This window comes from Onychostoma macrolepis, chromosome 10, assembly GCF_012432095.1.
Source record: "Onychostoma macrolepis isolate SWU-2019 chromosome 10, ASM1243209v1, whole genome shotgun sequence".
In the NCBI taxonomy this organism is placed as follows: Eukaryota; Metazoa; Chordata; class Actinopteri; order Cypriniformes; family Cyprinidae; genus Onychostoma; species Onychostoma macrolepis.
The window spans coordinates 1,688,261-1,713,400 of record NC_081164.1 but is presented as its reverse complement, the minus strand read 5'-3'; the positions used below and the strand labels follow the sequence as shown (position 1 = coordinate 1,713,400).

At 35.2% G+C, this 25,140-nt stretch overlaps 1 protein-coding gene across 9 annotated transcripts in view; it reads right to left on the bottom strand.

The window, feature by feature from the left end:
* The window catches only part of nrg1 (neuregulin 1), a 130,922-nt gene that overhangs the window by 54,055 nt on the left and 51,727 nt on the right, over window positions 1-25,140 (bottom strand). For 7 of the 9 annotated variants that reach the window (XM_058789150.1, XM_058789151.1, XM_058789152.1 and 4 more), the window contains 2 exons: window positions 5,803-5,977; window positions 4,880-5,001 (listed from right to left, as the gene is read on the bottom strand). In XM_058789150.1, coding sequence (XP_058645133.1) covers window positions 4,880-5,001; window positions 5,803-5,977 — 297 coding nt within the window. Of the gene's footprint in view, window positions 1-4,879; window positions 5,002-5,802; window positions 5,978-10,060; window positions 10,247-25,140 lie in introns of those variants that run through there. The other 2 variants (XM_058789161.1, XM_058789160.1) reach the window with 1 other exon arrangement.

The following is a 25,140-nucleotide window of genomic DNA, read 5'->3' as shown; positions in this document are numbered from 1 at the left end:
CTTACATCAAAAAAATAAGTACAATGTACTTATTGTGGTCATACTGTAATGCAAAACACATTTGCTGCTATTGAGGTGGGATAGGGGTAAGGTTAGGGACAGGTTTGGTGGTCTGGGTAGGTTTAAGGGTGGGTTAAGGTGTAAGGTATGGGACAACAGTGTAATTATAAATGTAAGTACAAAAATTAATTACAGATGTAATTACATAGGTATTTTTGAAAATATAAGTACAATGTAAAAACATGTATGTATACAACAAGTGCATTGTATCAAATGATTGATTTAAATGTAAATACATAGTAGTTAAGGCCATTTAATATAAAGTGGGACCGATCCTTAATATTCAATAAAAATATCCATTTAACTGCACTGAAATTATCAGATAAGAACAAAATCAACACTAAACTGACTTGAGGTGAATAATGACACAATTGCCTTATGTAGAACTGCTTTATAGCTTAAATGTGTTTCATACCCTAGTAGAAAAATAATATTTAAAATAAATTTTTTTCATACTAAGTATAGTTCAAATCTATTGACATTTTCTGACACTAATATAAACATTTTAATTAAACTTTGTTTGGAGTACTACTTGTGCACAATGCACATTTCTTAATTTTAAGCACTATTAATAAGATTCTATGATCTTTTAAATAATATCATATTGTCAAATGTTAAAGTGTACCTAAAGTGCAACCTTCAATCAAATATACTTCAGTATATCTTTAGTTGGACTTCAGCACTACTTCCACACAATTAAAGTGCATCAAGCACAAAATTAGTTGTTCCAATTTAGCAGACTTTAAGTATACCAGTTTAGTATATTAAAAGTACAATTGCAGGGTATTTTTATTAAGTACGTAAACATGTAAATGTATTTGTAGTATACTTAGCATAAAATAAATGTCTTTCGAATATGTTTTAGTACATTTATTTTTCACTAGGGTAATTGATGAACTTTGACAGTTATTGATCTGAATTGAAAGAACACTGAATGAAATTGAGCAGAATAATGACTCCACTGTCTTCTGTAGAGCATTACTGATGAATTTTACAACATTAATCTGTATTGCATAAAGTGTATCTAATAAATGTGACTGGATTTGTAGAAGATGAGTCAGAACTGTGTTTGCTTTGTATATTTAAAAAAAAAAATAATAATAATAATAAAAGAAGCACAAAAACTCAGTGTTGTCAACTTTAATTGAGATATATATAAAAAAGGTGTCACATGATCAAGTGGAATATAATACCAGTTGTGGCATCAATGGAATGGAGAGAATCTGTTTCCTTGAAATGGGTCAAATGAGAAGCTTTGATGAATTTGGTTGAAGTCTATGAGGAAGTGTCTAATGGTGGCCGGTGGTCTCACGTTACAAGAGAGGACCGCTTACATGGGGAACCTGAGGGGAAACTACTCAGACAAAATCCCACAAATCAATAGTGTAAATGCAGATCCATACAGCCTTTGCAAAGGAGATGGCTGTAGGGTTTTGGAGCATGCAGAGTTTATCTGGCTTCGGATACGACTGTAAGCTCTGAAAGTGGACAAAGCTCAGCACGTCTCTAACTCATTAAAGGCACCTACAGATGCTTACTGACCACCATCACCGCAGGAAAACTGTCATTATACATCACATCCTCTCTACAAAGCCTGACAGAGAAGTTGGGGTCCCTAAAAGGATGGTCCTCCTCTGTTGAAAACACTTCCTGGGAGTTTGTGTATGGGTTTATACCTGTATCAGAAACGAGGCTTCATTTGCATTTTATTTTCATTTCATTAAGAACAGCACAGCTCTAATCTCCATCTCCTGCTCCTGGCCATCATAATGACCACAGCATGTTTAACATCCTAAAACCATGCACTACAGTGGAAATCTGTACAGAACTGTTTTCTTTAGCTGGTTTGTGAGGCATCAATACCAGGCCGTTTACAGTAATTAACATTAACAGATTAGCTTGCTGTTGTAATGCCTGAGGGGAGCCATGGAAGAGCTCATACTTTTCTCTCTTGGCAATCATTCAAATGCACTGCATGCTCACTAATTGAAAAAAGGCATTAAGAAACCAGATTACAGGGAGCAGAAAACTGATCATCTTTGCAATGTTGCAGCTGGGCTAGAGGAACCCTATTTAGCTTTCAGAAGATATTTATGAGCCACGGTTTTTTAGACTCACAACAGTTGATCAATATCACAATTTGGGCTGTATTACAGTTGTGGATGCAAGTAAGCAGACAGCATGAGTTTAATGCGATTTACATATTTTACCAAAGAAAAGTAGTGTTTGCCCATGCAAAATTCACTACAATGCTTGGGTGGTCAGGGCATTGCTATGCTGGTCTTAGGTGTCATAAGTGGAGGTTAGTGTATTGCTATATGGTTACTACATGTTTCCATTACGTAAGAACAGCTGCAACTGTTGAGTACATTAAGTGTCCAAACATTCTGTTTAAATAAGTACATCATCTGATTATCTGAAGTGCACTTCTTCTTGCTGGAATTTTCAGTGTTAACACACCACTCACACTATTTATACTACAAAGTGGCGCAATTACATGAACTGGGACGCACTTACAGTGATATTCAGGTCTTCAGATGTGGCTTAGGTTCTTCAATATGCATCAATTGGATTTGTTTTACCCATTATATTATCTAGCAGGTGAAAGTTATGCGCCTGATCATTTAACAGCACAGCACACCTCTCCTCAAAAAGAAATCATTCCTATCTTTGACTGCATCACTTTGAGCACTAGTACTTGTGAAAAACCGACTTATACAACAACACTAATAAGCCAATAAATATAAGAGAAATTCTAAAAGCAAATAAAACTGGGTGGAATTAATGTATTTGAATTTTAAACAAGCTTTAAGTGAATTTTAAACAAGCCTGAACCTACAAAACTGCTCATCTTGTGATGCACAGATGTGATGAGAGTGATCTTTGCCATCAAAGCACTTTACATTAAAACCACTTGACTTGAAGAACTTTGTCCTTTCTTTAAGCTCTTGCTCATGAAACACTAGTCTAGACAACAGCTTATTAATAACTGCTTATCTAGCTTTTATAAAAACCTCTCTGTTTGAACTATTATGTGAAATTTTGAAGCTTAATAAAACTTTACTGTGTGATTCACTGTTCAACATGATTCATACATCACATTATTCACACAATTCACACAAAAGAGCTCCGGGCAGTCCTGTTAATATTTACAGTATCTTATTTGCTGTGGTGAGGCCAGAAACCCCTGATTCTGTGGCCTCTATTCCATGATATTATTTATTATTTATAATTTTTTCAAAATGGGCTTCTGAATGAATGAAAAATCCCTATGTTAGACTAACCCTAATATTGAAGAGAAACGATACATTTAGAATTGAAATAAATACGCTACAGTCAAAAGGTTTTGAACAGTAAGATTTTCAATGTTTTTAAAGAATTCTCTTCTGCTCACCAAGCCTGCATTTATTTGATCCAAAATGCAACAAAAGCATTTTCTATTCAAAGAAACCTGGAAAAATTCTACTATTTTCAACATAATAATCATAATAAATGTTTTTTTTGAGCAGCAAATCAGAATATTAGAATGATATCTGAAGGATCATATGACTGGAGTAATGATGCTAAAAATTCAGCTTTGAAATCACAGAAATAAATTACATATTAAAATATATTCAAATAGAAAGCAGTTATTTTAAATAGTAAAAATATTTCAAAATGTTACTGTTTTTGCTGTACTTTGGATCAAATAAATGCAGGCTTGGTGAACAGAAGAGAATTCTTTAAAAAACATGAAAAATCTTACTATTGAAAAAACTTTTGACTGCTAGTGTACAAAAAGCTGAATACTCCCTAATTTATATAACTGAGTGAGTTATATAATCCAATTAGCCAGAATGAATCAGGCTTTTCAAAGGTCTGTCGAGGACAAACTGAATCACCAGAATGAATCTGACTTCACAAAGCTACATACCGTATGAGAGAAAGAGAGGATGAACTGATTCATTGAAATGAATCAGACTTTCCTATAAGATACCCTTTGATGACCAGCTGAACTTCAAAGAGCACATTGCAAAGACTGCTTGATCTTGCAGGTTTGCACTACACAACATCAGAAAGATCAGGCCCTTTCTGACGGAGCATGCTGCACAACTTCTTGTCCAGGCCCTTGTCATTTCTAGGCTGGACTACTGCAATGCTCTTCTGGCTGGACTTCCATCAAACACAGTCAAACCTCTACAAATGATTCAGAATGCAGCGGCACGACTGGTCTTCAACGAGCCCGTGTTACACCTCTCTTTATCTGCTTGCACTGGCTACCGGTTGCAGCTCGCATCAAGTTTGATGCTTGCATATAGAACAACCACAGGCTCAGCACCTGCCTACTTCCTACTGCCCCTCTCCGGAGCGCTGGATCCCTGTCAATCTTCAAGCAACATCTGAAAACTCATCTCTTTCGACACTACTTGACTTCACCCTACACTTAAAAAAAAACAAACAAAAAAAACTTTCTCTTTCTCTTTATTCATTCTTTCCCTTGCTGGCTTGTACTTATTTGAACAATGCCTGAGACTTGGTGTTTCAAGCACTTCCTCTGTCTGATTGCCTCTTCAAGATGAATCGCTTTATGTATTCCCCAATTGTAAGTCGCTTTGGATAAAAGCGTCTGCAAAATGACTAAATGTAAATGTACATAGGAGAGAGAAGTTCGCTTAGAACGATCTCGCAGTTTAGGTTTTTTCCAGTATATTCTGGCAGCTTGGATTGTGTGGTAGGCTACCGCCTTCATTCTGAGTGGACCGGTGTAACTCTCGTCCCTATAGCCTCACCAGTGATTTGCACATTGATTTTAATACTTGTAAAAAGGATGCATTCTTACTTTTCCTGATGGTTAGGCTTGCTGTAGTATTTGTTTTTCCAAGGTTGTTGACTGCTTCACAGGTGTATAACCCAGCATCTGCTTCTGTGGACTTCCTGATCAACAGTTCAGATATTTTCCCCCTGTAGAAAGTTACATAATGTTGGTTACTTATATTGCTTCTCAAAAGTCCAATGCTGTCTCAAATAAACAGTCTTGCATCATTGAAAACTGATTTTAAAATGAGAATTTAAGTGTAATATATGAACCTGGACCGCAAAAGCAGTCATAAGTAGTACAGGTATATTTGCAGCAATAGCCTAAAATACATTGTATGGGTCAAAATTATCCATTTTTTTTTATGCCAAAAATCATTAGGATATTAAGTAAAGATCATGTTCCATGAAGACATTTTGTAAATTTCCTACCGTGAATATATTAAAACTTAATTTTTGATTAGTAATATGCATTGCTAAGAACTTCATTTGGAAAACTTTAAAGGCGATTTTCTCAATATTTTGATTTTTTTGAACCCTCAGATTCCAGATTTTCAAATAGTTGCATCTCGGCCAAATATCGTCCGATCCTAACACGCCTATTATTAACCTATCCTACTATTTATTCAGCTTTCAGATGACGTAAAAAACTCAATTTCGAAAAAATTGACCCTTATGACTGGTTTTGTGGCTCTTGTACAGTATCTCGGCACGGGCCTGTTTGGATTGTACAGGGTTAAATTTGACAATCACCTGCCCACATACTATACACCTGCATATCTGTTCCTGCAAATACAACAGTAACATTTCTGACTTCATTCAAAATCTTCATTCATCCTGAACAACTTATAGCTAAACGTGTTTTTCTTATGAAGCAAACTCTTTATTCAGCATGAACAACATATAATCATGTTTCTTCTTAAATATTATTCTGTTATAGGAACTTACTGTTTCTTTTTTTTAAGCTTTATGCTTTTGGGTTTGTTTTTGCCTGCGAGTTCTTTTCCGTTCTTGTACCACTTAATGCTGGGCGCTGGGTTTCCCGCCACAATCTCACACTTCAGTACGGTCTTTTTTCCATCCTCCACCGTCACGCTCCGCAGGTCCTTTAACTTGGGCTCCGCTGAAACAAAAGCACAGAACATAAAACAGAAATTACTCACAGAAAGCCATCAACCCTCACGAGGGTGAATCTTGCAATATTTCACCCCATTCTAAGTATATTTTTATTGAATTGTGAAATCATGTCAAAAATACAAAAAGAAAATAGGCTTAATTTTTTTGCTAAACATTACTCAGATATGATCTGGAACCCACACTGCTGTCCTCTCAGTAAAGAAATACATCATTCCAGACATTTGTTTCGATAGATCCCTACAGCTCTTCAACCACAAAGCACATCCATAACACTAACACAGACAAAAAAGAAAGCATAATTGTCTCCTCATCAGAGATGTTTTATGATGCCATGAAACTGTCTAGTTAAATGTGATGCTTTGATTTGATATTCAGCAGAATAAACAGTAAGCTATATAAATATCATTTGTGTTGTACAGTATATGACAGAAGTACCCATGAAGACTAATAAACTGAAAGCCACACATTTTTGAATTTGTAAAAATGTGTGAGCACACACTTGAGCGGATGCATATAAACACAGCTCTAAACTGTAAGGTTTTAATCAATCAAGCCCAATTACACAAATTCATGCTTTCTAGCAGCGGTTTGCATGTAGATTTCAAACACAAAAATATTTTTGAATTCATTCTCAATATATATATATATATATATATATATATATAGTGACAATTCCAAACATATGCGCTGACACAAAAGAGACACTATATACTTTAAATAATGCATATTTAAACTGAAAGGTTGAATTGTGTTCTCAAAAGTGTTTTTCATAAATATCAGGTCAGACCATGTTGTCACACATGTTTTATATAGTGAATAAAACAATGGTTTTGGTATTTTCACATGTAATCCTTTCATTAATTATTTTGTTTAAATTCTATAAACGTCACATCAACTTTCTTAAAGAAAGAAACATCATTACATGATTTAAGCAAAGGTAGATTCACAACTACACTACATAATATTTCCATGCGTTTCTTCTTTAAAAGATAGGGTTAGACTGTAACATCTTCCTGTCTCAGCACAGCGTTTCTGACTGTTAGCTATAAGTCCAAACCAGCAGGGGTGATAGCGGCGCTGCAGTAAAACTAAAGGATAACTAAAGATGAACAAACCACATTTCATAAACCTGTTCACTTTTTCATTTATTCAGAGAGGATGTTCTGGAGAGTTTTTTTTCTGTGATTATTCACCTTCTAATGTTGCTGTGTTGATTATAGTGAGAATGGTATAGGGATGATTACAACGGCCCCACAGACAGCACAACCCAGGTGAAAAACAAGTGCACTTCCAAACTGTACTCTATTTTCATGCACTAATTTTGTACTTAATACACTAAAAATTGTTCTTTTGTACTTCTTAAGACAATCTTAAGAACATCTATGTGTACTCAAATGTGCTATTTTGAGACCCCATGAATATGAACTAAAATGTGATTTTAACATCGCTGTAACTACGGTAAATAAAAATGTATTTAGTTACAACTTGTAGTACACTTGAACCTACTAGTGTATGAAAGATGGGTTCAAGTTGTAACTAAATACATTTAATACTGAGATAGTATGTTAAAAGCACATTTTAGTTCATATTCATGGGGTCTCAAAATAGCACATTTGAGTACACGTAGATGTTCTTAAAATGATCTTAAGCACTAAAGAACAATTTTTAGGATATTAAGTACAAAATTTGTGCGTGAAAATATTGCACTTTAAGTACATTATGGAAGTGCACTTGCACCTGGGAAGCTCAAGTGGCACAGGTTCACGTCTATTTCCCGCATACACTGCCTTTATTCTGGCTATTTATTCTTGAATTCTGGGCTGGTAAATCTAATAGAAGAACTCAGATTTCTACTGAACAGCTGCTCAATTTATTGTGAATCATCAGAAACACTAAACTCCGAATCAGTCCAAGCCCCCAGTTCCCAATGATAAACTACGCAGCTCAAAAATCTTGCTCATCTGCAGGAGGCTATTGCCTTATCTTACAATTTCCTCTTGACAAGGTGTTTTTAATAACAGGAATCGTTTGTATAGCACAGGGATGACAGCAATACAGACAGACCTGCTTCATTCCTGTAGAAATCTCTACTGGGACACCTATTGGGTTTCCTCACATAGATGCCGTCCATCCACCAACACGCTCCACCGAGTGCGTTATAAATGCATGTCATATTTTACCATAGTAAAATCATGGACACATAACATTGAGCAGCTTCATTTGTGTCTGATCTGTGTGTTTCCTCGAGTCGGCGCAGTCTCTGCTACCCATCCAGCTGTTTCTTTATGTCACGGATCAGTTCCCTCTGGGGAAACTCCTACACTGTTTTTTAGGCCACAAAATCGAGTCGGATCAGGGTCCGCATTCCAGTACAGCGAGAGAAGAATTCCATGATCTAATATGAGTTTCAGACAGACAGATCAGCCGCTGATCTTATTTTCCCTACTTTTTCCTAACAATAATAAAAGTGTTGTAATTAAAGGGGGGGAAAATCCATTAGTGATATACCTTTGACTGGAGGATTATACCATACCAACTTGCATCAAAACTCCAAATCAGATAGAAGTACCTTACAAAGTTTACATACTGTAGATGTATTTACATATTTACAATACTATCATATACAGTATTCAATCTGGACACTTCAGTCGCTCTTAGACATGTCTAAATGGTCTTTTTTTTTTTTTCATTAACATCACTTTTCTTCTCAAGACTCAACGTGTTGTGAATCAGCTGGTGTTTTGGTGAGTGTTAGTGATTAAGTCAGTTCTCCTCACACAGGTGTCCTAGCAGAAAAACCACGTGTAAAGAATCACATTAACCAGGGACTATCAACCACAAAAAAGTGGCACAATGCATTTGCCTTTATTTTAAACACTAGATCTATTTTTTATCATTTTGTATTCATGTCAGATGTTTAGATTTCAAAGATTTCATACAATAAATAAAAGTTGCTTTGATATTTTATGTCTAACGGAAAGACATTCAGACATTTTTAAGTTGACTCGAAGGTCCAAACACTTCAGTAATTCCTGGCATGTGTTTACACACACACACACACACACATGCTGCCACTGTGCTGAAACTCAACGAACAGGACTCATTTTACACAAGCGAGTTTCATCTAAAGCTGGCACGAGCGTGTTTCAACATGAGCTTATTACCGAATCAGTCCTGAAAAACGTGAATGAGTTCTTCTGCCTAATATTTCACCAGGAGATAATTCAAAGAATCTATTCCCTCGCATCACAGCTGCCATAAAATAAATTTAAAATTAACATTAAAAATGAGGATATGAATGGGAAAACTCACTAACCTTCAATTCTTATCGCACATAATGTTAATAGTGTTAATAATCAATAACCAAGAGTGTGTGTTCAGTTACATACAATGGGTTCCAAAAATGACAGCATCTGATTCAAATCTAATATAAATTTGGAAATAAACAGTGAAATTCGGAAATGGAATATTGATATATTCCATTTCAGAATTTCACCTGATATTTAATTCTTTTTTTCGCTTTGGTCTCTTAGGAGCATCTCAGATCATGCTGGTGAACATGATCATCAGGTGTAGTTCATGTAGCTCCAGTGCTCCTGTCATTAAAGTAAAAAAGACCAAATACTGAGACCTTCTCACATTTAAGTACATTTTTCCAATTCAACCTTTCACTCAAACTGTTTTTAGATAAATATAATGCAAATAAACAGAATTTGTAAAGGTACAATTTACATTCGATTTGAGAAATGATGAACGCCACTGAACCATTATAAAATCATCTATAAGTTAACCAGCCTGAAAGAAAAATGGAAACACTCTCCATGAAGTCACCAGACCGGTGGGTCGTGTTAATGGTTACAAACATTTCTGCCCTTTCTCCCTTGACAGAGTCACAGGCGAACAAACGTCACAGTGGATTGCACCACCTGTAACCTAAAAGAGCAGCTCTCGGGTAAAAAGAGCGGAGCTCAGAAACAATTAAAGCCTACTGAATAGTCGAGCTGTCAATCCATTCACATCACCCAAAACCTGGACACGTTTCCCACACCTCAGCAGAGCAGCGCTTTACCTTGCGGGGAGTTGTCAGACCTGCTTGATCTCTCAGGGTCCTTATCCTTTTTCTTTACGCCACTTTTCCCTTCTTTATTTGTATTCTTCTCAGACATGATGGCCTTTAGGTCTGTGATTTCTCAGCTCTGTGAAGTTGTCAGTCAGTCAAAGTGTGAACGTGGACTCCCTCCAGCCAACTGTTGAACAGAAACTCTTCCCCGTGAGCATGTGTATTTTACAGCTCAAAGAGGCGGGACCAACTCTCAATGTGTCAGATTTCTGCGTCTCCCACATTACAAGCAGTGTGTGCTTTACTAATCTCTGCTTCTCTTTATTTATCAATTAGTAACCACAGCTGTGTTAGGGTATTTAAGAGTGCGACTGCTTCTGCTTTGAAGACTACTTAATATTTGAAGACATGATTCTTTACCAGTGTTGGGGAGTAACTAGACACATGTAAGGGAATTACGTAATTTAATTTCAAAATAAATGTAACTGTAATCTGTGACAGTTACTGAGAAAAAAAAATTGTAATTAAATTACATTTACTAATGTTACTAATGTTAATGATTACAAAGGGGGTTACATATGAATTTTTTCACACACATACAGATTTGATTGATTTCTTTCCCAAATTGCATTGACTGCTCTGAAATGTGAGACAGCAATGTTTCAGGAGTTTAGGCTACGTTTAAATGATAACTGTTTATTTCCTATTTGTATTTATGTATATGCTTTTTTTTTTTAAGATTAGCTGTTAGATGCCAGTGTTTCCTGTCATAGTTATGCAATGATTTGATTTCAAAAACAGCTATTCATTTATTTCTTGTTATGGTTTTAATTCTGATTTTGTAGTGGCTTTGATTTAAATTAAAATTATTATAAACTTAATTCAAGTGATGGAGATTTTGAAAGTCTGACAGTAATCAGTGTTGAGTTCTACTGTAATGTTAACCCGGCCTGCTTTAAATATTTGAAAATGATTATCAGTTGAAAATATTCATTAGAAATTTAGAAAAGCATTAAAAAAATAATCAAATGTAATCAGTTACATTACTTTAATAAAGTAACTGAAATAGTTACACTGCTTATTAAATTTTAAATAGGATAACTTGTAATCTGTAACCTACATTTCCAAAGCAACCTTCCCAACACTGTTCTTTACACTGCTCCTAATGGTCTCCTGATTAATGTGTACAGTATAACGCCGTCATATACTGTACTCATACACCATAATTACACTAAGTACTGTGAAATGTATCATAAAATACTCAGCAGAAATTTATCAATAGAAACATATTATATTACACACATAATACTTATGTCATGCTCTGTTGTCCTTTCTTTGGATGTGACAACACATCACTGATAAGCATGGCAAGCTTGACAAGACCAGACATGCTTGATTTCAGTTCTTGCTGTTATCACTGTTTGATGTGGATCTGTCTTTTTTGCCATGTGGGACAAATGTCAGGCTACAGCAACCAAGATGATCATCATACAGCACACTGAAACTGGAGCTTTACAATGGTGATGCATTCAAAAGAAATATGCTAAACAAAAAAAGCAAATCTGACTGATCGGGCTACACTATAATATAATAATTATCACATCTTTAAAAACTAAACAAATGAATCACTGACGTACTGCTCATTTCCTATCCTAAGCAAACTGAGTGCATTTAAAACAATAACACAAAAATTGCTTAAAAAATAGAACAATCATCTGTTTTCTATCCCATATAATGTCATTCATTATCCTTAGGAATACACCAAAATTTAAATTCTGTCCGACTGTCATTTTCATTTTATGGCTGATATTCGGCCAATATTACAATTCCATCCTATTTTGTTAAACAAATAATAAAACAATAATAAATGTAAAATAAAACATTCCAAATAAAATTATATGCTACAAAAAAAAAAAAAAAACATTCACTGTTACTGATCAATTTAAAAAATCTGTAATCGCAGCCTTTAATCAATGCCAGGTTATTCTCAATAAATGTATTGCAATTTTTTAAATAAGCAATTTTTTTTTTACTACTCATTTAGTTTTAATTACAAGATTGGATGTTTATTCAAATGAAATCTTACTTTAGATGCCAAGTAAGAAGAGAGTAGCGAGGACCTGGAAAGTGTCGGATCCCATGGCAAGGGAGGAGTTTCTTACTCAAAAAGTGTTAGTGTGCATTCCTTTCTGAAATGTTAGCAGAATTAAATGTTTAAATATAAATGTTTAAAACAGTGCTAAATGTTGAGAGTCTCTGCTAATTACTAGTAAATAAGAGTATCTTTGTCTTTTTATGCTTATACAGTATATTTAATGTGGGTAGACAATGTAATTATTTATATTTTTTTCAAGCATTTAGATAAATAATTAATTTGTCATGTTAGATAATGTGTATTTCAGAAGATATATTAATATAAAATTTACAGTCTCTGTCTTCTACAAATACTGACTCAGCTGTGTCAAACTATCAAGGGCTGTTGCATAAACTAAACACTACTGGCTAATTAAAACAAAGGGACAAGCTTAAAAACTGTGCTCATTATTCCAATTTAACGGGACCTTTATAGCTGCAGTAGGTAAAAAAACAATGCTTAATATAAAATATCTTATCCCATACTATATTTAAAAAAAATTTAAATTCTTTGTTTTTAAATTTAAAAAAATATATATGTACAGAATGTAAAGTGAAAAAAGTAATATAAGATTCTCTAAAAACAATCTGTAATATCACATTCACATGCAGGTGGTTTTGCATATCAGTTGAATTTCTCGTTTGCAGGATATTTAAGGATATATATGTTTTTAAAGGATGTTTGATATTTTATTGGAAAACAGGACAAAAATCTTTTTATTAATTCTAGGCAGATGAGGCACACAAGAATGTTTTATTTACAGTAGTAATTTCAGACATGCTACCCTCACAAATCCAGTCTTGAGCCATTTCCTTTAGCACAAGCACCGGCACGTCAGTTACTGAGCAAACAGGTCACACTTCAAAGTTAGTCCTCGGTTCTGTTTAATTCGAACCTTTCAGTTTCACCCAGTGGGTGTTGAATGAAACTCAGCCCTCCAGGTCGACGCCACACAGTCATCCTGAGAGTCTCCGAGAGGTGGGTGGGGTCGGGCGGATCGAGGAAATCCAGGAGTCCTTCCTCCTTCACAAAGGCTGATGTGTCACACATATGGTTACAGTTAAGGATACAGTTAAGTGAGCTTGGAGTAAGAATGTGTGGGCTTCAATAAACAGGAGCATGCCGCTGCAGACCTGCGCTCCAATGCATACAGAGCATGTGTGAACACAGCGAACGCTCATCCAAAGGGATCCGTCTCAACGAATAGAGACAGACTATACTTACTGACTTCAAACAGGACGCCAGTGACAGGAAGAAATCCTTCCCAGGCTTACTGCAAATACGTGCCTCCTACATCTCGGCAAAACTCAAAAAATGCACATATACGTATGAATCACCTGTTGAACACTAGAGGCGGTAAAACTTTTATTCCTTTTCACTCAAAGTATGATTTACAGGGCTAGAGTTTTGATTAAGAAACCTTAATTTTTGCACAATATTATGTAATGACTTCAAAACGATTTTAATATGCTGTGAGATTTGAAAATTGATACTTTTTTGAAATTTAGCGTCACATATTCAGCTTCATATGTACAATTGAAGTCAAATGTTTACATACACCTTTCAGAATCTGCTAAATGTTTGATCAATTTTACCAAAATAAGAGGGATCATACAAAATGCATATTTTTGTAAATTTAGTACTGACCTGAATAAGATATTTCACATAAATGATGTTTACATATAGGCCACAAGAGAAAATAAGTTGAATGTATAAAAATGACTCAAATGTGTAAAAATGACTCATTCAAAAGTTTACATACCCTTGATTCTTAACACTATGTTGTTCCCTGAATGATCCGCAGCTGTGTTTGTTTGTTTAGTGATAGTTATTCATGAGTCCCTTGTTTGTCCTGAACAGTTAAACTGCCTGCTGTTCTTCAGAAAAATCCTTCAGATACCACAAATTCTTTGGTTTTGCAGTTTTTGTAAACTGCATGTAAACTTTTGACTTCAACTGTATGTGGTTTTTAACACAGTAGGTTTGCTCGGTACATCATGCGATATGGCGTTGCACTTGTGAGGTGAAGTACTCTGGTACGAATCCTGTGAATCTAAGCCCAAATCCAAGCACAGTTGCATCAGCGAATGCATTTTTATATCACTTAAAAAGTGATAAATTCACTTAACTTGTTGCGGAAAATTGAGGAAACCCGTTGCCTTAAAGTTATTAAAGGTGCTGTATGTAGGATTTTGACTCTACTAAAGCATAAAAATACCATAATATGTTTGCAGATATTCAAGAAACATGCTAAGTTAACATACTTGTTTATCTGAAAAACAATTCTACAGTCAGTTATTCTCCTTTGAAAATGTGCATTCTGGAATGTCTGTGTTTGTTATGGTTTGTGAAACCCGCCCACTGCCAGTTTACCCAATTGTATTTCGGCACCCCGGGTTGCCAGTTGGCAGAAAACACAGCGTATTTAATTTCATTCATCGTTCCTGTTGGTGTTGTTAATCTGGCAACCTGCGTGTACGTCAAGTCTGAGGAGGAGGGCCGGGTGAAAAAAACCGTTTCCAATATTTTGAATTTGGACTGCAATACCGCTAGGTGTCAATCCTACATACAGCACCTTTAAGTAAATAATCATTTTTAAAAATTAGTAAATTGTCAAGTTAACTTAAAATTATTCATTAAAATTACAATTTAAAAAAAAAAGTTAAGGCAACGGGTTTCCTCAATTTTTTTAAGTTATGTCAACTTATCACTTTTTACAGTATAGGTTTAGGGTTGGGTTTAAGGCTGTCAAGATTCCTCGATTCAATTCGAGTAGTCGATTAAAAAAAAATGCTCAATTGCAATTTGCCCGTGTCAAGTAACTGACAAAATACCGGAAGTGGCGCTTTCCACAGATGAGAATCCATGAAACGCATTATTAGACCGTTTTCCAAGGCTACATGACATATAAAACTAAATTACTAAACTAATTAAATAAATATATGTGCTGCAGGTTTACTATATGTACTTTAATTATTTACATGTGTGTAGGTTAGTTACGTGCATCACAGAGCGGCTCTGTTCACAGTAAACGCTATTCTATAGATAAAGTTGTTATATCATGTCACATTAATATACCAAACGTAATGTTATTCTCCTGACTCCTGATAATAGAAAATGAATGAAAATAAACAGCCCATATTCAGTCAAAATGACAGATAACGGTTATTTGTAGCGCAGTCTTATGATATGAAATTATTTGTTGCCATCTTTTTGAGTGGAACTTCCCAGAAGTGCCTCCCATAATTTAAAATAGGGGTGGCTCGATACCACTTTTTCAGAACTGATCCCGATCCGATACCAAAAATTCTGAGTATCTGCCCATACCGATATCGATCCGAAACCTGGGCAGTTGTTTTTAATCAGTGTTAAATTTTTATGCTTCAATGTGTGTTGACCTGATCATGACTTTTTAATTCACTTTATAAAGGCAAAGGCAAACCTATATAGAGCCTTTTCTTTTAACAGTTTTAAATTTCAGTTACTGTGCTCATTAAGAACATAGTGCTCTCTAGTCCAGTATTGTGATCTAACAGACACCAACACGATTTAGAAAACAGCACGAAGATACAGTCCTGCAAGATAAAGTCCTTTTATGCAAAACCATTGATCTTTATTTACAGATCAAGCATAATATTAGGAACATTTAATAATCTTGCAGAGAGTTTTATCGTCTTGACTCTAGTAACTGAACGTGGCATGCAGTTTGAACGCTGAATGGAGGCCATGACAGACAGCCACAGCGGAGAGAAGAGTTTATGTCAACTTGACTTCAATATTCATCTGTACCTCACATTAAACTTTGTAACGGCTTCAGAACACTTGGAATATAGTGCATGAAAACTTTATGGTGTTTTATAATGTGTTTGTGGCTTTTGTGGGGCTTAACAATAACACAGTAGTATATGCACAATATCGGTTGTGGATTGGTGTTGTCTGACCGATGCCTGATCCGGCAGAAAATGCCTATATCGGAGCGATACCGATACTGAATATCAGATCGGATAACAGGATAACATAAAAGTTAATGGATAATGTTCATCTGGACATTTCCCTTTAAAAACTGGCGCAAAACACACAGTAAGCTACGCAATATCGTTGCAGAAATATCTCCACAAGCACGTATTTCCAATGACCCTGGGTTGAAGGAATCTCAAATAGCTCTTCACTGGAAACTAGGAAATTTCACTGCAACACACCACAATTTGATATTCTTTGTGCAAAAAATAATATTATATATGTTTATAAAAAGCAGAAGCGTACCTGTTGTGCTCAAAAATCTTGATATATCATTTCAGAAAAATTACATAGTGCAAGCATGATATTTTTAATTCCATTAAAAGCTAAATATTAGTATTAGTAGCTCTATGTAACTTATTAAAGTGTATTTTATGAGTTCAGCTTCCTGCCACCTAATTCACTTCTAAGTCATCGGGACATTTAGGAATTTTACCATAGTATTGACTGTAAGACATACTGTTATTATGGTCACTATTACGCAGACACCTATGCTGCAGGGTCCCTTCCCGTTTACAAGGCTTAAAAATATGATTCATGTTACAAAATAGTGTTGTAAATAAACGCTTGCGTTGCTCAATGCTGTCATTTCCTTTAAACAATAATTGACAAAGATGCGTAATTGGTGACTTTTATTCACCTACGCCAAGTCTTTTCGAACAAACAATTTATAGTAGTGGGTTCAAGGCACTTAGGGAACCTCAACTTTCCAGAGAACTTTTCTGAGAAATCGCAGACTTTCCGTGAGCACAATCTGTATAAACATGACGCCTACACGTAAAACGTAAACCCCTCGTCCCCATCAACGCAAAACAAGGTCTTGAACATCCCTCTGTGCTCCGGGATCTGTTAGATTTGTTATACAGCATTCATGAAATACACAGTAAAATCATTTTTGCAATCATCACTTTTTCTGCTGTGGTGTTATTCTGCTGTTTGTAGAGGAATATGAATAATGCCTGTTCAGACAGCAGGATTACGCCTTTAATCCTTTGGGTCATGATGATCGTGTGAAAAGAGCTCATAAAAAAAAAATAGCCTACAAGCATGAAAAGTAAAATACAGACATTCAGGAATGAGCAATAAATGACAAGCAACACAAAACTCTAAAGACGTCACAAAACACTTTTAGGTCCTTTCCCTTTCTCTATGAGTTTCTAGGAGGGGCGAAAGTCTAAACGTACAGCCTGTTTGAACTTGAACAGATCAGAACATTATCCAAAACGTTCACTGACAGCTCTCCTCATATTTATTTGGGCTTTGTTGTCTTGGATACACGCTACCCCTTATGGTCACATTTCTGGAGATGTTATTTCCATGATAACAAAATTGAAACATCTGGTGATGCAAAAGACTTGATGAAACATCAACAGTGGTCTAATATGTACTGTTGGAGATTTTGTCTATTCTACTGCCTATAATATTATTAAAGTATTATACTATATTATACTGTATATATATATATATATATGTGTGTGTGTGCTGTGTCAAAAGATTAATTGCATCCAAAATAAGTTTTTGTTTACATAATATATATGTGTGTACTGTGTATATTTATTATGTACACACATAAGCATGTATATACGTAAGAAAAATATCTTATATTTATATATTAAAAATATTTATATATTATATAAATTTTATTAATATAAATATACATATGTAAATAAATATATACTTGTCTGTATTTATACATATACACATATTAAATATACACAGTACACACACACATATTATGTAAACAAAAACTTTATTTTGGATGCGATTAATTACACATATATATATATATATATTAATGTGTGTGTGTGTGTGTGTATTTATATACTTAATATGATAATCTAGCCCTCCAAACCAACTCCTCATTGCTTACTATGTTTTGTTTTCTTACAGAAAATCACCTTTTATGAAGTAAATATTTTTTGAGCGGTGCATGTGGGTGTTGAACGCAATAGATGCATTTTGCAGGTGTATGTTTTACATAGCCATAAAAGGTCATCAAAACCAAAAAACATGACAAAAACTATAATTACACAACCATAATGTAAATATTATGATTTGTGTGAAAGCCAGTGTAAAACACAAGCCCTGAGCTTTGGTGCGCTGAAGATACTGAGATGAAAAGGCTGTCATGAAGACAGTCATGAAGACAGTCTCGCTCACATCCAGATGTCCCACTCTGTGTGTACTGCTCATAATGGACTGTTTTCATTCAACATTTCTGAAAGTGAAGTTGTTTGGGTTGTTTGATAAACACAGTTGTAACTGAAGGAAGAGCACACGCAACAAAGGCCAACCTGAGCACAACACACACATGCACAAACAACACAGGCAGTCTGTGCCCAACTAACTGTGATTTGGGGGGTCTTTTTGATCTCCGTGGGGGCAACAGGACCGTTTTTAAATCACCAACTTGTGTCTCAAAATATGTGATAATTATCATTAGCTACATCGGACCAAATGACTTCAAAGTCAAGGATCAAGAAAATTTGCATAGAGACAAAAATCTGTTTATGAAAGTCCTGTGATGGGGTTTGGTATAAATGTATTTCATTCTAAATGTCCCATTATGAGCCTCATTAGAGAGTTTACATTAAAGTGGAATATAAAAGATAAACAAAGGAGTCACTGAGGAGTCAGAGAGATGCTTGTTAACGGAAGAAAAGTTGAATCATCCAGAGGAGGTTTAAGCACATCACATCTTGCGTGTCATGCTAAATTTCTTCAGGCTATATATTTTATTCTATAAACTATATTTTATTCTATGTAACTTTTGACCCAAAGCTGATTTGTTTTCAGAAAGAAAATTTTGCCCCCTAGACAGACATGAGAATATAAGACCAGACAGCAATTTTCAACCCAAAAGGACCTGAATTTAAAGGAATTTAAAGACAGCCTGCAGCCCTGTATGTATCATATCCATAAATTTCAGTATGCATATAAACCTTAATATGTAGCTTCGCCCCTTTCCAGCGCTGCTCTCATTGTCTTCTGTCTTCTGTCCTCAGTTCGTATTTCCACAGTTTGAAGGTAAGGTTGTACGAATTTATGAATTGAAGGATCTAGGGATCCTCAAATGCAAATTGTGTGTGTTGCATCAAGAGAGCAATCATACATTTGTGTTGTGTTTTTTTATTCATTTATAATCATTTATTCATCGTATAATCATTTATAATCATTAGTCATTAGTCATTTACATGATTTATTATTTGACTATTTTCATCATCTATCATTTATATCATTTTAATTATTTTATAATTTAATTCATTTATTATTATTATTATGCTTTAATATTTAATTTTTTTATATTTTGTTGCTTATACATTTTCATTATTGTTCAATCTCATGATCGTGGGGTTTCATTTCATTGTCTGTATGAATAAGAGATAAGACGGAATGTTTATGGAAATTCAAGGTTTATGGGATGTTGTTGCGAATTAGTTTGGTATTTGTTGAATTTGTGTTTGTCAGACGAAGTCTGAGCATTGAGACATACACAACTAAGATTGTACAATAATCTCTGCTCCTTTTTTACCATCATCACTTCGTCTCCTGCTTCTGCTCTTCTCTGGCTTTACTAGATTTATTCAATACAGTGGCTAAATAGAGTTTTGGGTACCAGGCAAAATGGATATTTTCTGACAGGATCTAGCGTCCGGGGCTGGATCTTAATTATCTGGCATGGAGACTCGCTCTAACAGAATGAACCACTTGTTTTAAAGGGGTGATTGATTGCCATTTCACTTTTTTAATGTTAGTTAGTGTGTAATGTTTCTGTTTGAGCATAAACAATATCTGCAAAGTTACGAAGCTGAGAGTTCAATGCAAACGGAGATATCATCTTTTAAAATTCTGGCAATTTAATGCCTACAAAAACGGCTCATAGGGACTACAATGTGTTACTTCCCGGGTTCATGACGTAACGAACCCTGATAAACCCCACCCCAGGAACATGCAACAAAGGGGGTGAGGCCCTGCTGCGCTGCTTTAGAGAAGAGGAAGAGAAAACTAGGGGTGCACGTAAAAATCTATTCATATATGAATCGTGATTCTAATGGATTCACAAGTTTCAAAATCAATGTTCTAAAGCAATGGTTCTTAATCCTGTTCCTTGCGTTGCCCTGCAACTCATTGCATTGTCGTAATCATACTCTAGATTTAATACTGTCACATGGAATTGATGTTAATGGTGTTGAAATTCTGCAGCAAAGCGATGATATCTCAGATCATTATCTAGTCTCGTGTAAACTCCATATAGCTAAAACTGCCAATTCTACAGCTTGTTACAAGTATGGTAGAACCATCACTTCTACCACAGAAGACTGCTTTGTAAGTAATCTTCCTGATTTATCTCAGATCCTCAGGATATCCAACAGCGCAGAAAAACTTGATGATGTAACAGAAACTATGGACTCTCTCTTCTCTAGCACTTTAGATACGGTTGCTCCTTTACGCTTAAGGAAGATTAAGGAAAAGACTCCAACGCCGTGGTATAATGAGCACACTCGCGCCCCCAAAGAGAGCAGCCCGGAAAAAGGAGCGCAGCTGGAGGAAAACCAAATTAGAGGTATTTTGTATTGCTTGGTGGGAAAGTACCCTATCCTATAGAAAAGCATTAAAAACATTACGCATTACTTTTCGTCTCTTTTAGAAGAAAACAAACATAACCCCAAGTATTTATTCAATACAGTGGCTAAATTAACAAAAAATAAAGTCAAGTCAAGTCACTTTTATTTATATAGCGCTTTTAACAATGCAGATTGTGTCAAAGCACTTAACAGTATCAAACTGGAGGATAGAGTGTCAGTAATGTATAATGATAAGATTAAACACTCAATTTCCAGTTAAAGGCATTTCATTATTGAATTCAGAGATGTCATTGTCTAGCTCAGTTTAGTTTAAATAGTATCTGTGCAATCAAATTGACGATAATCGCTAGAAATTAATTAAGTGTCCCCAACTGAGCAAGCCAGAGGCGACAGCAGCAAGGAACCAAAACTCCCTCTGTGACAGAATGGAGAAAAAAAAACCTTGGGAGAAACCAGGCTCAGTCGGGGGGCCAGTTCTCCTCTGGCCAGACGAAACCCGCAGTTCAATTCCAAGCCATGTCAGATTGTGTAAAGGGCTTAATAATTTATTTAAAAAATAATATAAAAAAATAAATAAAGTATTTATTCATATATTATTGTTTTTTTTAAATGTATAAATGTATTATATTTCTATTTTTATATTGTTGCAATTTCTAACAATAATATTATTATGTAGTTAGGTTTTTTATTATATATATATATATATATATATATATATATATATATATTTATTTATTTATTTTTTTATTTTTTTTTAAATATTTTTAGTCATTTTGTTATATTTTTAGTTTTATTGAAATGACTTTATGAGCTATTTTACTTCCAAGATCGATACTATTAGAGATAAAATTGTGACCATGTAGCCGTCAGCTACAGTATCGCATCAAATAGTGCACTATAGATCCCTGAGGAACAATTCCACTCATTCTCATTCTCTACTATAGGACAGGAAGAATTGTATAAACTTGTTAAATCATCTAAACCAACAACATGTATGTTAGACCCTAATCCATCTAAACTACTAAAAGAGCTGCTTCCAGAAGTCATAGACCCTCTTTTGGCTATTATTAATTTGTCATTGTCATTAGGATATGTCCCCAAAACCTTCAAATTGGCTGTTATTAAGCCTCTCATTAAAAAAACACAACTTGATCCCAAAGATCTAGTTAATTACAGACCGATCTCTTATCTCCCTTTTCTGTCAAAGATACTAGAAAAGGTAGTATCCTCACAATTATATTCCTTCTTAGAGAAAAACGATATCTGTGAGGAATTCCAGTCAGGATTTACACCGTTTCATTTTCATTTTATTTCATTGCTCTTATCAAGTCAATCATCTGATCGTGGTTGTATATCTCTATTAGTGCTACTGGATCTTAGCACAACATTCTTTTGAATAGACTAGAAAACTTTGTTGGCATTAGTGGAAGTGCATTAGCATGGTTAAAATCTTACTTATCTGACCGCCATCAATTCGTAGCAATGAATGAAGAAGTATCATATCGATCACAAGTGCAGTACGGAGTACCTTAAGGCTCAGTACTAGGGCCGTTACTTTTCACTCTTTACATGTTACCCTTGGGAGATATTATCAGGAGACATGGGGTTAGCTTTCACTGTTATGCTGATGATACTCAGCTCTATATTTCTTCGCGGCCCGGTGAAACACACCAAATTGAGAAACTAATGGAATGCACAGTTGATATAAAAAAACCTGGATGACGAGTAATTTCTTACTGCTAAATTCTGAAAAAACAGAGGTGTTAATTATCGGACCTAAAACCCCCACATATAACAACCTAGAACATTATCTAACACTTGACAGCTGCTCTGTCAATTCTTCGTCATCAGTCAGGAACTTAGGTGTGCTATTAGATAGCAATCTCTCCTTTGACAGCCACGTTTCTAGCATTTGTAAAACTGAATTTTTTCATCTTAAAAAATATATCTAAATTGAGACCTATGCTCTCAATGTCAAATGCAGGCAAGGTTAGATTATTGTAATTCTTTATTGGGTGGTTGTTCTGCACGATTAATAAACAAACTCCAGATAGTTCTAAATGCAGTAGCTAGAGTTCTTACTAGAACCAGGAAGTATGACCATATTAGCCTGGTTCTGTCAACACTGCACTGGCTCCCTATTGTATAGATTTTAAAATCTTGTTAATTACTTAAAAAGCCCTGAATGGTTTAGCTCCTCAGTACTTGAGCAAACTCTTATCGCATTATAGTCCTTCTCGTCTGCTACGATCTCAAAACTCTGGCCATTTGATAATACCTAGAATATCAAAATCAACTGCGGGCGGCAGACCCTTTTCCTATTTAGTACCCAAACTCTGGAACAATCTACCTAACACTGTTCGGGAGGCAGACGCACTCTGTCAGTTTAAATCCAGATTAAAGACCCATCTCTTTAACCTGGCGTACACATAACACACTAATACGCTTCTAATATTCAAATCCGTTAAAGCATTGTTAGGCTGCATTAACTAAGTCAACCAGAAGGCAAGGCAAGGCAAGTTTATTTATATAGCACATTTCATACACAATGGTAATTCAAAGTGCTTTACATAAAAGGAAGTGAAATAGTCATTAAAAATAATAAGAAATTAAAAATAATAAAAATCACAACAATAAAAACAAAGTGATTTAAGAATTGATTTTAAAAGAATTTAAAACATTTAAGAATAGAAAGTGATTATACATAGTGCAATCAGTTCGGACGTTGCACAGTGCTCATTCAACAAATGCACAGCTAAACAGATGAGTTTTGAGTCTGGATTTAAAAGTGGCTAATGTTTTAGCACATCTGATCTCTTCTGGAAGCTGATTCCAACTGCGGGCGGCACAATAGCTAAAAGCAGACTCCCCTTGTTTTGTGTGAACCCTTGGTATTTCTAACTGACTCGATCCTAATGATCTGAGTGGTCTGTTAGGTTTATATTCAGTGAGCATATCTCCAATGTATTTAGGTCCATTGGAACACTTCCCGGGAACCGGGAACACTTCCCATAAAACCCGATGTACTTGTTACATCGTAAGAAGAATGGCATCTACACTACTATTAGTCTGTTTCTTTCTTATTCCGAGATCACCGTAGACACCCGGATCCAGTCCGTATCCAGATCAGATGGTGGATCAGCACCTAGAGATGACCTCTACAGCCCTAAACGTAGCGGAGATCAGGACACCTAGATGAGCCCCAGAGACAGATCCCCAGTGAGGACCTCGTCACCTAGACAGCCATCGGGACAAGACCACGGGAACCAGATGAGTCCTCTGCACAATCTGACATGGCTGCAGTTGGAATTTAACTGCGGGTTCGTCTGGCCAGAGGAGAACTGACCCCCAACTGAGCCTGGTTTCTCCCAAGGTTTTTTTCTCCATTCTGTCACCGATGGAGTTTTGGTTCCTTGCCACTGTTGCCTCTGGCTTGCTCAGTTGGGGACACTTAATTACCAGCGATATGAGCTGGACGATGACATCACTAAATTCAATAATGAAATGCCTTTAACTGAAAATTGAGTGTTTAATCTTGACATTTTACATTATTGAGACACTATTTCCTATTTTGATATTGGAAAGTTGCTTTGACACAATCTGTATTGTTAAAAGCGCTATATAAATAAAGGTGACTTGACTTGACTTGAGAGAGTGGTGTAGAATAAAAGGTAAATGTGAAAAATAATGTGTTTTTTAAAAAACAAAGCATGAACACGTTAGATTGCACCCCATAAACACAATCAAGCCTAGAAAAAACAGTAAACCACCCCTTTAAAATCTTCCTGGTCTATCGACATTTGTTATGACATCCGTTTTGAATATTACAATGCACATTATAACATTTGTTAACACTACAATAAGTAAATCCACTTCAGCAGCTAATTACTCTTCAACAGAGATGCTATAGAGCTACCGCAAAAACAGAAATTCAAAGACAAGATTCTAAAGATGGCTGCACACTTGTTTCTCTGACGCATAAAGTCTATAAGTGTGGATTGATACAGAACACAAATGAGGGCAATATAAGCAATCAAACCAACAAAAGAGCAACAAAATGTAAGTGCTGTGAAGAAGTAGACCAAATAGAATTAGAACAGAGAGAGCTAATGTTAGAGGGTCGTGTTTTTTTTGTTTTATAAATAAGAAAAAACAAGTAGATAGAATAGAAAACGAATAGAGAGTGTTAGTGTTAGAGGGTCAAGTTTTTAGGTAACACTTTACAATAAGGTTCAGTAGTTAACATTAGTTAACTACTTTAGTTAACGTACTAAGAATGAACAATACTTCAACAGCGTTTATTAATCTTAGTTAGTTAATTTCAACATTTACTAATGTGTTATTAAAATCAA